This window comes from Garra rufa, chromosome 1 (genome assembly GCF_049309525.1).
Source record: "Garra rufa chromosome 1, GarRuf1.0, whole genome shotgun sequence".
Taxonomy (NCBI): domain Eukaryota; kingdom Metazoa; phylum Chordata; class Actinopteri; order Cypriniformes; family Cyprinidae; genus Garra; species Garra rufa.
In genome coordinates this window covers 43,853,051-43,866,564 of record NC_133361.1, presented here as the reverse complement: position 1 = coordinate 43,866,564, position 13,514 = coordinate 43,853,051, and the positions used below count along the sequence as shown (strand labels likewise).

General features: G+C 34.1%; 2 protein-coding genes across 14 annotated transcripts in view; one reads left to right on the top strand and one right to left on the bottom strand.

Moving 5' to 3' along the window:
- The window catches only part of usp7 (ubiquitin specific peptidase 7 (herpes virus-associated)), a 33,283-nt gene extending 24,318 nt beyond the window's left edge, over positions 1-8,965 (top strand). For all 8 annotated transcript variants that reach the window (XM_073841196.1, XM_073841188.1, XM_073841158.1 and 5 more), the window contains 11 exons: positions 991-1,091; positions 1,181-1,334; positions 1,460-1,527; positions 1,610-1,718; positions 1,827-1,904; positions 2,042-2,142; positions 4,471-4,570; positions 4,740-4,859; positions 4,984-5,055; positions 7,276-7,366; positions 7,447-8,965. In XM_073841196.1, coding sequence (XP_073697297.1) covers positions 991-1,091; positions 1,181-1,334; positions 1,460-1,527; positions 1,610-1,718; positions 1,827-1,904; positions 2,042-2,142; positions 4,471-4,570; positions 4,740-4,859; positions 4,984-5,055; positions 7,276-7,366; positions 7,447-7,553 — 1,101 coding nt within the window. In that variant the 3' untranslated portion in view covers positions 7,554-8,965. The remainder of the gene's footprint in view (positions 1-990; positions 1,092-1,180; positions 1,335-1,459; positions 1,528-1,609; positions 1,719-1,826; positions 1,905-2,041; positions 2,143-4,470; positions 4,571-4,739; positions 4,860-4,983; positions 5,056-7,275; positions 7,367-7,446) is intronic.
- Positions 8,966-9,048: 83 nt separating this feature from the next.
- Positions 9,049-13,514, bottom strand: part of litafd (LITAF domain containing) — a 6,339-nt gene continuing 1,873 nt past the window's right edge. For 2 of the 6 annotated variants that reach the window (XM_073833194.1, XM_073833195.1), the window contains exons 2-5: positions 12,129-12,199; positions 11,814-11,924; positions 10,156-10,324; positions 9,049-10,067 (exon numbers count right to left, since the gene is read on the bottom strand). In XM_073833194.1, the coding sequence (XP_073689295.1) occupies positions 9,953-10,067; positions 10,156-10,324; positions 11,814-11,924; positions 12,129-12,174 (441 nt within the window). In that variant the 5' untranslated portion in view covers positions 12,175-12,199 and the 3' untranslated portion in view covers positions 9,049-9,952. The remainder of the gene's footprint in view (positions 10,068-10,155; positions 10,325-11,813; positions 11,925-12,128; positions 12,200-13,514) is intronic. The other 4 variants (XM_073833198.1, XM_073833196.1, XM_073833192.1 and 1 more) reach the window with 3 other exon arrangements.

Genomic DNA, 13,514 nt, shown 5'->3' with positions numbered 1-13,514 from the left:
TTTAAAATCAGACATTGAATTAACATGGAAAATGTACATCAAAATCATATTACTAAATGTTCTTGTCCATGAATTATAAAGATTTAAGATTCAATTCTTCACTTTCACGTCTCTGTTCAAAAATGGGAGTAACAGTTAAGGGGTTAATGGATCGTCATGCTCATATATGGTTCCATTGCTCTGCTGGTCCATAAATCTGGCACGATCAAAGTACTACTCTTTCAATATTCAAAGTGCTAATAGAGACCGAATTTTCCAAGCATGATACAGAGCTATCTACACAACTACACAACCTAGATAGCCCAGCCTAGATATTTTATGTATCTTAATTTACGCGCATTGGGGAGTCATTCTCTAAATGCTGGGTATTAAAATTGCTTTTGCATGCGTGTGCGGGTTTTACTTTTGGTTTCGTTTTAACGACTGCGCAAAACTCTCGGTGGCGCTAAGCCTGCATTTTACAATACAAGAGATTACTTGAACAAAACCATTTGAAAGTGGGTGGACGCCAACGGGATTTTGAAAAGCGTGTCCCCAGTGGAAATTACGCCGCTGCGTGAGTGGAACTCTGCCGCTGAGTTATCATCTGATGTGAATGAATGCCGCGTTGTACAGGATATTGAGACAGAGGCGCCATGAATTGCATCTGACAGAATGTGCGCTGAAGATTAAGTATAAATGGTCATGTAATATTGGAGAGAATGGCGAACCTGTCACCGCATCAGCTCACAGCAGTCTGTGCAGTAATTAGGCTAGCAAAAGTTTTGTAAAATATAAATAAAATATAATTGGCTGAATCGTATAAATGCTGGATTAAGATCGTGACGGGGGTCGAATCGAGATCACGAACTTTTAACGATTAATTGTGCAGCTCTACTCAATCTGTTGAGTATTGGTTTATTTCATGCACTCTTAATGGTTAGCATAAATGTGTACCATGAGCTTTATACAAGAACATATTGCTAAAACATGGTGCGTTCTGTATTACAGGAAGTTAAACCGAATTTAACGGAGCGAATACAAGACTATGATGTCTCCCTGGACAAGGCTCTGGATGAGCTGATGGATGGAGACATAATTGTGTTCCAGAAGTAAGTATTCATTGTCTTAATTCCTAAGTCATTTTGCACAGTTTAACAGGGCCTTGAAATTGATTGTTCTTTTGTCACTTCGCCACCAGGGATGATCCTGAAAATGAAACCAGTGAGCTGCCTACTGCAAAAGACTACTTCAGAGACTTGTACCACCGTGTGGATGTCATCTTCTGTGACAAGACCATTCACAATGACCCAGGCTTTGTTGTGACACTGTCAAACCGAATGAACTATTTCCAGGTTAGTTTTCTTTCTTTCTTTCTTTCTTTCTTTCTTTCTGTCTTTCTTTCTGTCTTTCTTTCTTAAATAGACCAGTAATGCAGAAAACCTTTGAAATCCTCTCATCGTAACTAATTTATTTTCAGGTGGCAAAGACTGTTGCGCAGAGGTTAAATACTGACCCCATGCTCCTACAGTTCTTCAAGTCACAGGGGTACATCTTTTACTTTTCAGTTTAATGTGACACCTTTCCCTTATTTTCAATCCATAAACCTTCATTTTTAACTTCCTCTTAGGTACAGAGACGGCCCTGGCAACCCACTCAGGCACAACTATGAAGGCACTCTCAGAGACCTGCTGCAGTTTTTCAAGCCCCGGCAGCCTAAAAAGCTCTACTACCAGCAGGTGAGCAAGGTCTTATCTTCCACTTGGCGCTCCTTTGAGGGAATATGAGATCTTCTAAGCCGTTACGTTCCGGGCATCTGATTTATTCATGGTTTTGCCTCCCCACAGCTCAAGATGAAGATCACAGACTTTGAGAACAGGAGGAGTTTCAAAGCCATTTGGCTCAACAGTATGTTTCGAGAGGAGGTAAGAACGTGCTGCAATGATTCGACATTGAATATAGCATCATGCCAGCCAGCGAGCCAGTCTCATTTGCATAATGTACATTTTTACAATGTTCTGCACGCTTATCATTGTGAATATTTTTTTCTCCCTCATGTTAGGAGATCACACTATACCCTGACAAGCATGGCTGTGTTCGGGACCTTCTGGAAGAATGTAAAAAGGCAGTGGAGCTCTCCGACAAAGGCTCAGAGAAGCTGAGGTTTGTGTTCTCAATTCAGTGAACTTTCCATTGATCAGGGATTTTATGTTTCAAGTCTATATTGTTATTCAGTGTCTGCTCTGAGAGGTCTTTAAGGCACTTTTCATTATTGTGGTAAAAATGGGGCATAAAACTTTTTCTAGTTTTTGCATACAGATGTTACTGTTTTTGATAATGAACATAAATTTACATTTGCATCCAAACTCATCGTACTTGATAATATCGCAATTCTTTTTTAACAATGTCTGATTTGACATTGAGTATATCGCGGAAAGCAAGCAAAACAGACCTACAGATTGCACAAATATATCACGTGATTAAGTAAGTAAGGTGAGTTTGCGTATTCATTTTAGAGTGCCTTCTTTCACTGAGTTATTCAGTCTACTAAAATGCATTCAGAATGATCACATAATTCAAGATATGGGGGCAGAAAATGTTTATTTTTAATGTATATTATAAGTTTCATATAGTTAATCAGTACTCATTCTCCATTTCAAAATTCCATACTTTTCCAGACTCAATTTTAAACCTCTCCAACCTATATTTTCAGACCATATTTAACATTAAATAGGCTAATACTAAATATAAATCTGAAAAATAATGCTGTGTTAACGAAATATTATCTGGTATTAATTTCAGCTTTATATTTGGTAATTGCAACTTTTCATCTTACAATTACATCTTGCAATTTTCTCAGAATTGCGTGATATAAACTTGCAATTGTGAGTTAGAAAGTCAGAATTGTGAGGTATAAACTCAATTCTGATAACATGTCAATCTTTTTATTTTTTTCTCAAAATTGGACTTTATAACTCTCAACTGTGAGTTCATATTTCACAATTTTGACTTTCTGAGGATTGTCTTGCAATTGCAAGTTTATATCGTACAATTCTGAGAAAAAGTCAGTATTATGAGAGAAATTTAAATTAATTTCCACACTTTTCCAAACATTGTTGAAACCCTGGAAGAGTGTTATTCATTTATTATTTTTTATCAAAGTCAGCATGATTACATATATGATGCATGTGATATTGATTTTATACAACAATTCAATAAGCAAAAAGTCACCATATGTCCTGTTTTTGCTCCATTTTGCCAAAATTATTCCAAACACAGCCCCAGCACTGTTTTGCATCTTTGAGCAACATGACAGTGTTGTCAACCATTTCAACGATTCGGGTCAATCACAATGACTCACTTAACAGTGACTTTCTGACACCTACTGGGAGTTTTAATGTCATTTTTAAATAATTTCAAGTATTCAACATTTATATAACATTATGTATTTGTAACTAGTTAAAGCACTCCATGTCTGTCTGAGCTGTATTAAATAGTGTGTAAATGCATCTAAATGCCACTGGAGATGCAGCTTCTGTTTCCTCTGCTTTGATAATGATTTAATTTGGTTGGTAACAGCCCAAAAATAAGAATTTGACTGAAAAGATGATGCACGCTCCTAGAAAAAATGGCTTAAAATGGTAAAAAAAAGCCCATAAAAGGTAAAAATCTATTTAAGCTTGGAAAAATTAAACTGGAAAAAGAGTAAGAATTCGAAAACGTCAAGCGTTTGTCATGATCTGACCATAAAGAGTAGTTTAAATCTTTCTGGTTTCTACAACTTTCACTTAGGAGCAAAAATCTGCCTTTAAATTAGGAAGAAATCAATTTTTTTTTTTTAAATTGTGATCATTATCAATGTCAACAGATATGAGAATTATTAATTTTTATATTTTTAATTTTTTGGCTATACCGCCCATTTCTAAGTACTACTTTGTGTTCCATTTATTTTGTGATTTTTGAAATTATTCTAGTTATCTAGTAATTTAGTAGTTTTTTTTTTTTATATACAGTTAAACAGTATTGTGAAATTGTAATTACATTGTAATTAAAATGTTTCGTATAATAATATATTTTAATGTTTATTCTAATATATTTTAATATTTAAACGATTAAAAAGAAAAAAATCTTACTGACCCCATACATTTGAATGGTAGTATGTGTGTACGCATTGTTACATAACACTTCCCATAAATCATTTAAACTTTTTTTGTCTCGACTCTCTATACTATAAAGGACAGAGGCATTGTCATTTTGTTACATTTGTAGTTAATCTACCATACCTAATGCTCTCAAAAAAAAAGATGTTTTGTTTTTATGACATGTTGGATGAGAAAGGATAACAGACTGGAGATGATATATCAGCCAATCGTGCATTAATAACAAATTAACGCTGCTGCAATCCATTATATGAATCACCGACTGTAATTCTGACCCATTTCACTGGTGACTGCTAATATTAACGGTGTCTTTTTTTCACCCTCTCTGTAGGCTGTTAGAAATTGTCAGCTACAAAATTATCGGGGTTCACCAGGAAGATGAATTGCTAGAATGTTTATCTCCAGCAGCCAGTCGAACATTCAGAATAGAGGTAAGGAAGAGCTGATACACGCCAACCATCAAAGCCCATCATTCACTGATGTGCGCAACAATGGATCTGTTCCCTAGTAAAGCCTCTTGAAATGATTTTGCATCTGAGATGCCACTTTTATTCACAGATGCTGTTCCCTCTAAAACAAGTTCGTTCTCTTTCATGACAGGAAATCCCTCTCGACCAGGTGGACCTGGACAAGGAGAATGAGATGCTGATTCCAGTTGCACATTTCCACAAGGAAGTCTTTGGGACATTCGGAATTCCCTTTTTGCTCAAGATCCGTCAGGTGTGTTAGCTAAGTGCATGTGTAGGCGGCCGACTGTCATTGCTTTGCCGTGTAGGTGGATGGCTGTCATTTGTTCAGTTCGTATGTGTCATGTCCATTTTAATGCGTGCATTTATTGTGGCAGGGGGAACCCTTCAGAGAAGTGATGAAGAGAATTCAGAGCATGCTTGACATTCAGGAGAAAGAGTTTGAGAAGGTAAGAAGCTTAGCGAATGAGTCAGAAGTAATCGCAATGTATCTGAATTTTCGTACCTGGGAATATTTTGCATGTTAACTCTAAACCGCATACCTCTGGTCACTATTGTCCCAAAGTATGTTATATTTCATGATGTTTTACTGTGCAACAATATTTAATTACTCGTCTCAATGTAATTCACCTTGATTCCACAATGTGGCATTGTCTTCTAAACAATGAGGGAGAAGCATCAATCATAAAACTACCTTGGACTTGAAACAAAAGTATGAACAAGTAACACCCTTGAGACTTGATGTGACTGAATGATTTCCTGCTCAGCGCCATCAAATATTAGTGTTTCTTGATAGTGAATCTAAAATTGATTGTGATGATGATGATGATAAATGCATTTTTTGATAGTGTAGGATGTCCTTTTCATACATTTGCATAGGATAAACTTGTTTGATTTTTAACCTTCTGAAAGTTGTATGTTAAGTAAATTTATATTGTTTATATCTGTAAATGCATGATAAAATAACTTTCAAAAATCCAGTAAATGGGTTTTTATGGAAATTATTACAGTGCCTTGACAATTTAGAGCCTAAATTATTAATGCATAGTTTCCATGCTGATTATAATAGTATTATAAATTAAAATATTATTATATCTTAATGACAAAATAATAAAATTAATAATAATCTAATAAAATGTTTTTAGTTTTTATTATTTTGTTTATTTTTTTACATTTTTGAATTTTTTTTTTTTTTTTTTTAATTTTGTACTCTTGGGGCATTTAGAGGTGTTAAATATACCTTCTGGTTAACTAAAGAACTGAATATGTGCTAATGATTTTATACACTTCCGTTCAAAAGATTTTAAAATGATTTTTCTTATGCTCATGAAGGCTGCATTTATTTGATCAAAAATCCAGAAAAAACTATTATTGTGGAATAGTATTTCAATGTAAAATAAAAGTTGTCTATGTGAATATATTTTAAAATGTAATTTATTCCTGTGATGCAAAGCTGAATTTTAGTGTCACGTGATCTTTTAGAAATTATCTAATATGAATTTATAATCAATGTTGGAAACAGTTGTGCTGCTTAATTTTTGGGGGGGGGGGACCTGTGATAATTTTTTCAGGATTCTTTGATAAGTAAAAAGTGTAAAAAAAAAAAAAAAAAAAAGGCATTTATTTAAAATAGAAAACAAAATCAAAATCTTGGGGTCAGTACTTTTTTTTTTTTTTTTTTTTTTTACAAAAAAACTTATCTTATTCAAGCACTGAAAAAAAAAATGTTTTTCTTAAATTTTTTTTGTCTTGTCTGTAGAATTTTAAACAAGTAAAAAGTGTCTTGTTTTCAGAAAATTAAGTGCGTTTTTGCTTGAAACAATTGAAATCTGCCAATGGGGTAAGAAATAATCTTGTTTTCTGTTTTTCCTTTTTTTTTCTTTCTTTTTTTTTTTTTTTGCTTAACTCATTCGCAGATTATTTTGGTTGTTCTAAGCAAAATCTCACTTAATTTTGGCTTGTTTTTTCTGAAACCAATAAAATAAGCTTACTCTAGAAAATCCTTCTTGATTTAAGAATTCTTAGATATTTTGGCTGGAAACAAGACAAAAAAATCTAAGTAAGAAATCATTTTTTGCAGTGAGGATGCATTAAATTGATCAAAAGTGATAGTAAAGACTTGTAAGAAAAGATGTCTATTTTGAATACATGCTATTTGTTTTAACTTTTTTTTTTTTTCTTTTTTTTTTTTTTATCAAAGAATCCAAAAATATCACAGGTTTCAAAAAAATATTAAGCAGCACAACTGTTTCCAACATTGATAAATCAGCATATTAGAATAATTTCTGAAGGATCATTTAACACTGAAGACTGAAGTAATAGCTAATGGAAATCCAGCACTGTGTCAAAGAAATAAATTCTGTTTTAAAATATATTAAAAAAGGAAACCAATATTAAAAATTACAATATTATTTCACAAAATTACTACTATTGCTCTGTATTAACAAAAACATTAACAATCTCTCTGATCCCAAACTTTTGAGCAGCTGTATGTCTATGTATGTCCTTTTAAATGCAGTCAATATTAAATAAATAAATAGAAATTAACATTCGGCAGACTGTAGATTAAGACCCAAGTTTCGTTCCACCCAGATCAATCAAAACCTAAAAATACATTTGAGAGTTGACGTTAAAACAAGATTAAACCTGTGTTTTTAATTTTCTTTTAGTTCAAGTTTGCAATCGTGATGATGGGCAGGCATCAGTATATCAACGAGGAAGACTACGAGGTGAATCTGAAAGACTTTGAGCCACAGCCAGGTGTGTTACGCTCCTTTGACCTCTGATCTCAATCAGCGTTTACATTTGTGCCAACTTGACTATATTCTGTCCTTTCTCAGGGAACATGTCGCACCCGAGGCCTTGGTTAGGGCTCGACCACTTCAACAAAGCTCCAAAGAGAGGTCGCTACACGTATCTGGAAAAAGCGATCAAGATTCACAACTGACAAGCCCCCACTCTAACCGACCATACTAAAGACTTTAACCAAACCTCTTGTGTGCACCACTTTTAACACCTGCTGTCTGGGTACACAGGCACCATGTATGAAGTCTTCAGCGAATGGAGTGACTGCTGATGCTCCTGTTTTCCTTTTGAGGCTGTTCGATTTGGCTTCTCTAACTATTGACTGCCTATTTGTCTGGAAGAATGAATTGGATTTTAACAAGAAGGGGGAACAGTATGTCCTAGACTTTTTGTTTTGATTTTTATTTTTTGTTGTTTTCCTTTTTTGTTGTTCTTTTTCTTTTTAAGTTCGTTTTTAAAAAAAAAATTGTTACGGCAAAGAAAGCTGCTGCATTGTGAGGTGGAGGCAATGGAAAGAGGAGTTTGGTCATTTGCAGACGATTTAGAAAGGATTCCTCCATCCTTCAATAAACAAAAAAAAAAAAAAAATTAAAAAAAAAAAATCAATCACTGCAAATGGCTGAGGCTTTTGCTAGTTGCCCAGACATGGTTGTCTATTTTCTGGTCCCTTAGTGCAACTAGTCAATTTTCATGTTTACACGATTCTTCTTTCTCACTTAGTTTGGTTGGAGAAATTCAGTTTGTCTTCTCTGGAAATCCTGTATGATAAAGTTAAAGAGCCACAGCATCCGTTTTAAAATAAATAAAAATGAAATAAATTGTCTGTACTTCATCTTGCACGTTGGCACTTAATATCCAAGGTTTTACATTTCTCAGCACTGTTAAATGTAATCTTGGTTGGAGTTTGATTTGCATATCCCTTTGGGTTTCTCTCCCGTTTAGATTTTTTTTTTTTTTTTGCCTCTCCCCATGATTTTTTTTCTTATTCCCCCTGTTCTTTAGCTCCTCTGTCAATGGCTGTGGGATTACTCTGATGGGGAGGGAGGGGTCGCTTGCTGACGGCTTCAGATTCGTTGTACTGTTTGTTGGCACGAGGTTGCAGACGTATAGAAGACTGGTTTGGGATTTAGAGAAACCAGCATTAATGAACCAATACCATTTTTTTCTTTAAGCACAGAAGGAATGCTCCCTAGTGCATAGTTGGCTTTGTAAAAACAATTAAAATTGTATATTTAAAGAATGAACATGTAAAATTTAAAAACGCCGATTTGTTGGGTACAGATCAATTCAGATGTTCATATTCATTGTGTGTAGTTTTATTTTGGATCCTGACAGTTTCATTTGGACTTTTTTTTTTTCTCCTTAACTAATTGCAACAGTTTGTCTCGTTTAAGTGCAGTACAAAGACGACCTGCAGATCACATCTTTCTTTTTTGATTTTTTTCTCTCTCCAGTCTAATTCCTCCGTGTAGCAGCAGTGTACGACAACTCTTCCTGTATATTGCCTTTTTGCTGGAAAATGTATGTTGAATAAAATTTTCTATAAAAGCTACAGCCATGGCCCTTGGAGAATTGTGACTTGAGACTGTGCTAATGTCCTGAAGATTTCAAGTGTATAAACACATGCAGAGTTCTCATTAGAATATTGCACACGTTTGTTTTATTGTTAAGACAGTTTCATTTAGATGCACATATGACATATTTAACATTATTCTAAACTTTTTACAGAAGTGAAAAATCTCTAAACGGCAACAGTTCAGGTTTGGCAGCTATGGTAACTCAAAAACAATATTACAACATTCAAAGACCCCATGACTTTATTTCATTGTTTATAATATATACTGGATACCTGATAAAATATATTAGAGCTTGACATAACTAGAAAAGAAGTGTCTATTCTTTGTAAATTGTTTACAAAGTTTTATTAATTTACATTACTTTTAAACTCTAGAAATCATACTTTCAAATGAATACACATACCCCAGCTTCAGCTTCATTTTTAAAAATAAAACAAATAACCTTTCATTTTCTTATTTTAATAATCTAAAGAACCTTTTGTCCAGTGGAAAGTATCCATGGATGTTAAAGGTTCTTTATTAAACCACTTTAAGAACCTGTTGGGTTCTTCCAAGTAAAGTAAAAAAATAAAAGCTTTTTTGAATTTTGCTGAGGCTCTTTGGTTGAGAACTACTGTATTAAATGGTGTGGTTGATGCTAAAAATCACATTTTTGTTATTTGGTTCCACAAACTCCTCAACCCTCTGAAACCTTAACCCTGAGTCCTTTATATATATATACAATCAAAACCATGAGTATTCATATTCATTTGATAATGTATTGTGTGATATGTAATAATAAAGACTATAAAGCCAGACGTACACCAAAAGGTTCTCAAAGTTTGCAAAGCTTTAGTTTATACAAGCAAGTTTGTATTAGATGACATCTGTGTTGGCCTGAAAGTGTCGTCCAGTCCTTCATGTAGTGTAAGGTGCCAGACAAATCCATGAGTGGTGTTAAAATTGGAGAAGGGAAGGGATGGGGTTAGCAGCATTTCTTCTTTTCAATGTGCAGAATCTTATTGCATTTCGGGCATGTGTGATAGACATCTTTGAAAAACTTCATGAAGAACGGAATCAGACAGCAGCATAGAATAAACCTGGACAAAAAGAGAAAGGCAGTCAGTTTGGCTTTGATAATGCAAACAAGGTTTGATGTTTTATCTGCAAATACAGATGGATTCTTACCCGCACAGGATGAAGAGTAAGCACATCAACCAGGCGTAAACTCCCACTTTGTAGGTGACGTTGGTTAAGACCTGCTGTTGGCAGCTTGTGCAGGTGGCCATCCCTGGATTGCGAGCCAGCTCATATGAATCATAGCTGACGTATTTGTTTTTGGCTTCCGTTGATTGAGCTACAAGAGAAGAATGGGTTTTAGTTTAACTTTTACTTTTAACTTTTTCTTCAACATTATACAAGTTTTCATCCAAAAGTGTATCTATCTTATATTTAGTAAGTTTAGTAGTATTTATGTGACCCTGGACCACATTTGTAGCAATAGCCAATAATACATTATATGGGTCAACATTTTAGAATTTTCTTTTATGCCACAAATCATTAGAATATTAACTAAAGATGAGATTCCATGAAGAGATTAAGTAAATTTCCTACCGTAAATATATCAAAACTTAATTTTTGATTATTAATATGCTTTGCTAAGAACTTAATTTGGACAACTTTAAAGGTGATTTTCTCAATATTTGGATTTTTTTTCACCATCAGATTCCACATTTTCAAATCATTATATTTCGGCCAAATATTTTCCTAACAAACCATACATCAATACTGCCCTACAAAGCAAAAAGGCAGTAACTGCATTTTTGGTCAAAAATTAGTTATCATTTTCATGACATTCAAGCAATCCTTTGTTATGTGACAAAATATCTTATCTCAAATGTGTGTCGTTTTGTAGAAAAATGGTAGTCGTTTGCACAGTAATTGGATTACAGGCTGGATGACAGGATAACTTTAAAGTCATTTTTCTCAGTTCTGCACTCGGCGTAGTTACTGCCTTTTTGCTTTGTAGGGCAGAATAGAAATCTTATATATACAGTTTTCAGATTATGTATAAATCTCAATTTCAAAAAAAAAAAAAGATTGGTTTTGTGGTCCAGGGTCACATAACAAGTAATGCTATGTTGTAACTTGTACATTTCTTTGTTCCACCATTGAATTTCGACTTTTTAATCTCATAATTCTGACTTTATTGTTCACAATTATAAATTTATAAAATTATAGACTTTTTTTCTCAGAATTGTCAGTTGTCTCAGCCAGATTCTTTCTTTCACAAGATTAGGTGCTCTTTAAAAGCATTTTAAACCAAGAATTCTAGGGGCGAAAAAGTAAAAATTGTAAGACAAACTAAGAATTCAGAGAAAAAAGTTAGAATTATGAAACTTCTGAGGGAAAAATCAGAATGGACGTATCATAAACGTACAGATATAAACTCAGAACTGTGAGAAATAAAGTCTGAATTGTGTTATAAACGTGCAATTCGTATGAAAGTTAGATTTTGTGTATATCCAACCATTTTTTCTGTAAGAGTATGTTCATTTGTAAATTTAATGGGTCTGGCTTCCAGTGTGATTAGATTCCAGCTATTTTAGGAGTACAAAACAGCTTGATATTGCAAACTGGTGTGTCTTACCATATTATTTCATTGTATTATCTTAATTATGAACACACTAGTTTGAAGTGCAGTTTTATCGTTTCCCGCACTTTTGTTATTCTTCCCCAGCGGCTAAGTCTTGCACATTCTATTGCCAAAAACGGCTTACTTCCGCGTAGAAAAATAAGGTAGATACGGTTTTTTTCCAAAAAATAATGACAGTAAACAGGCTTACCAGGTCTGGCTGTTTCCATCGGGATTCGAGAATCTCCAATAGTGGAGCTGGGTGGGGTGAACGGAGTGTGCGGATGGTAAACCTTAACGTTGGAGCCCTTGGTACCATCTACTGTTGATGACAAGCGAAAACATACAGGTAGAACATTAATATTTCTTACATTTCAGGATTTTACATTTGTGTCACACACACTGGCTTGATTGTTTTAGTCTTTTCCGTTTGTATGAGTCATTCTAAATTAATATTATTATGAGTCATTCAAAATGAGTATTATTATGAGTCATTCAAAACGAACAATGACACTAATTGACTTACCCGGTATGATATACGGAGGTGGGTCCCCTGTTCCGTCAGCACTCATTCTGGCTTTGGCTGGGTGTAAACTGCTGGAAGAAAATAGAAGTCTTAATATGTAAGATGTATATTTCTCACAAATGTGCTAAAATGACACATAATCTGTGCTGGCAACTGAAAGGTTATGTGTTAACACCCCAAAAACTCAAGGTCACTGACATTGTGACCAAAGAAAAAACTGTCATGTGAGCAAGGCAATCTAAAACTGTACTATTCTGTACACGTTATATAATAGGATTTCATGCTGTTTACAAATGTGATTATGTATTGCTAATTTGAATTGTCTGTTGCTGTTAAGTAAAAACATGAAAAAGATCAGTAAAGATGCTGAAATGTTCAGACCACCTTCAAAGCGCAACGCCACGTCAACTCTCACTTTCTCAGTGGGCATTTTCTCTTGTTCCTGCTCATTATTTATTTATATATATATATATATATATATATTATTATAAATATATATATATATATATATATATATATATATATATATATATATATAGCTGCTGCCAACTTCCTGTTGGCTAAACTTGTTTTGCCAAAGTAAATAAAATGCAAACATCACAAGTCATGTGCCTTTTATTTTCACGATGATATAGTACGGTAAACGCCTTAGTTAACAAAAAGACTACAGTGTTACAAGCCTAGGCACTGATTGATACAGACGTCCACCCAAAGACAGAAGAGGAATGTTGTTCTGCCGCATGTCTAACTATGCTACTGATACTCGCATAATCAAACCCTGATGCTTCGAATGGAAAATAAGAGCTGGTTAAACTGACACTTTCCACAACAATATTATATTTTATGCCATATAGACCAAAAAAACATACACACTCCAGCAACTGTGTTAGGAACTAGGGATTATTTGGACATTAAACAGCCTGGGTTTTCCTTTTGCGATCATTCGTCATAGCTCTATTTAGATTTAATCTCAAATTAGATCTTTTTTTATGTCTAGACACGTCTCTAAGCAAATATATCAGATTGAAACTAGAATATAAAATATTTCTACTAATTGTATGTTCACCTAAATTTTTTAGGTGTGTATCAGTAGGAGGTGACATGGAAACGTCAAACTGCCTAAATGCGTCAGCTGTATTACTATAGCTAAAGCACACAGAGTCAAAAAGAAGCATTCATCAGTCAGGTCGGCTTTCATCAAAGCATTCACCGCGCTGTCTTTTTTATTTTTTAAATGACGCATTTTAGCTCCTGCTGTTCTGAGTGAGCAAAGCTTAACAGTCAAACCAAAATAAGGCCTCAAAATCTCTACATTTATTAAGATTTGAACTTTTTAAACTCTTCTTCCATGCTTCAGCTATTTTTTAAATCACTCTTTGTTCTGTT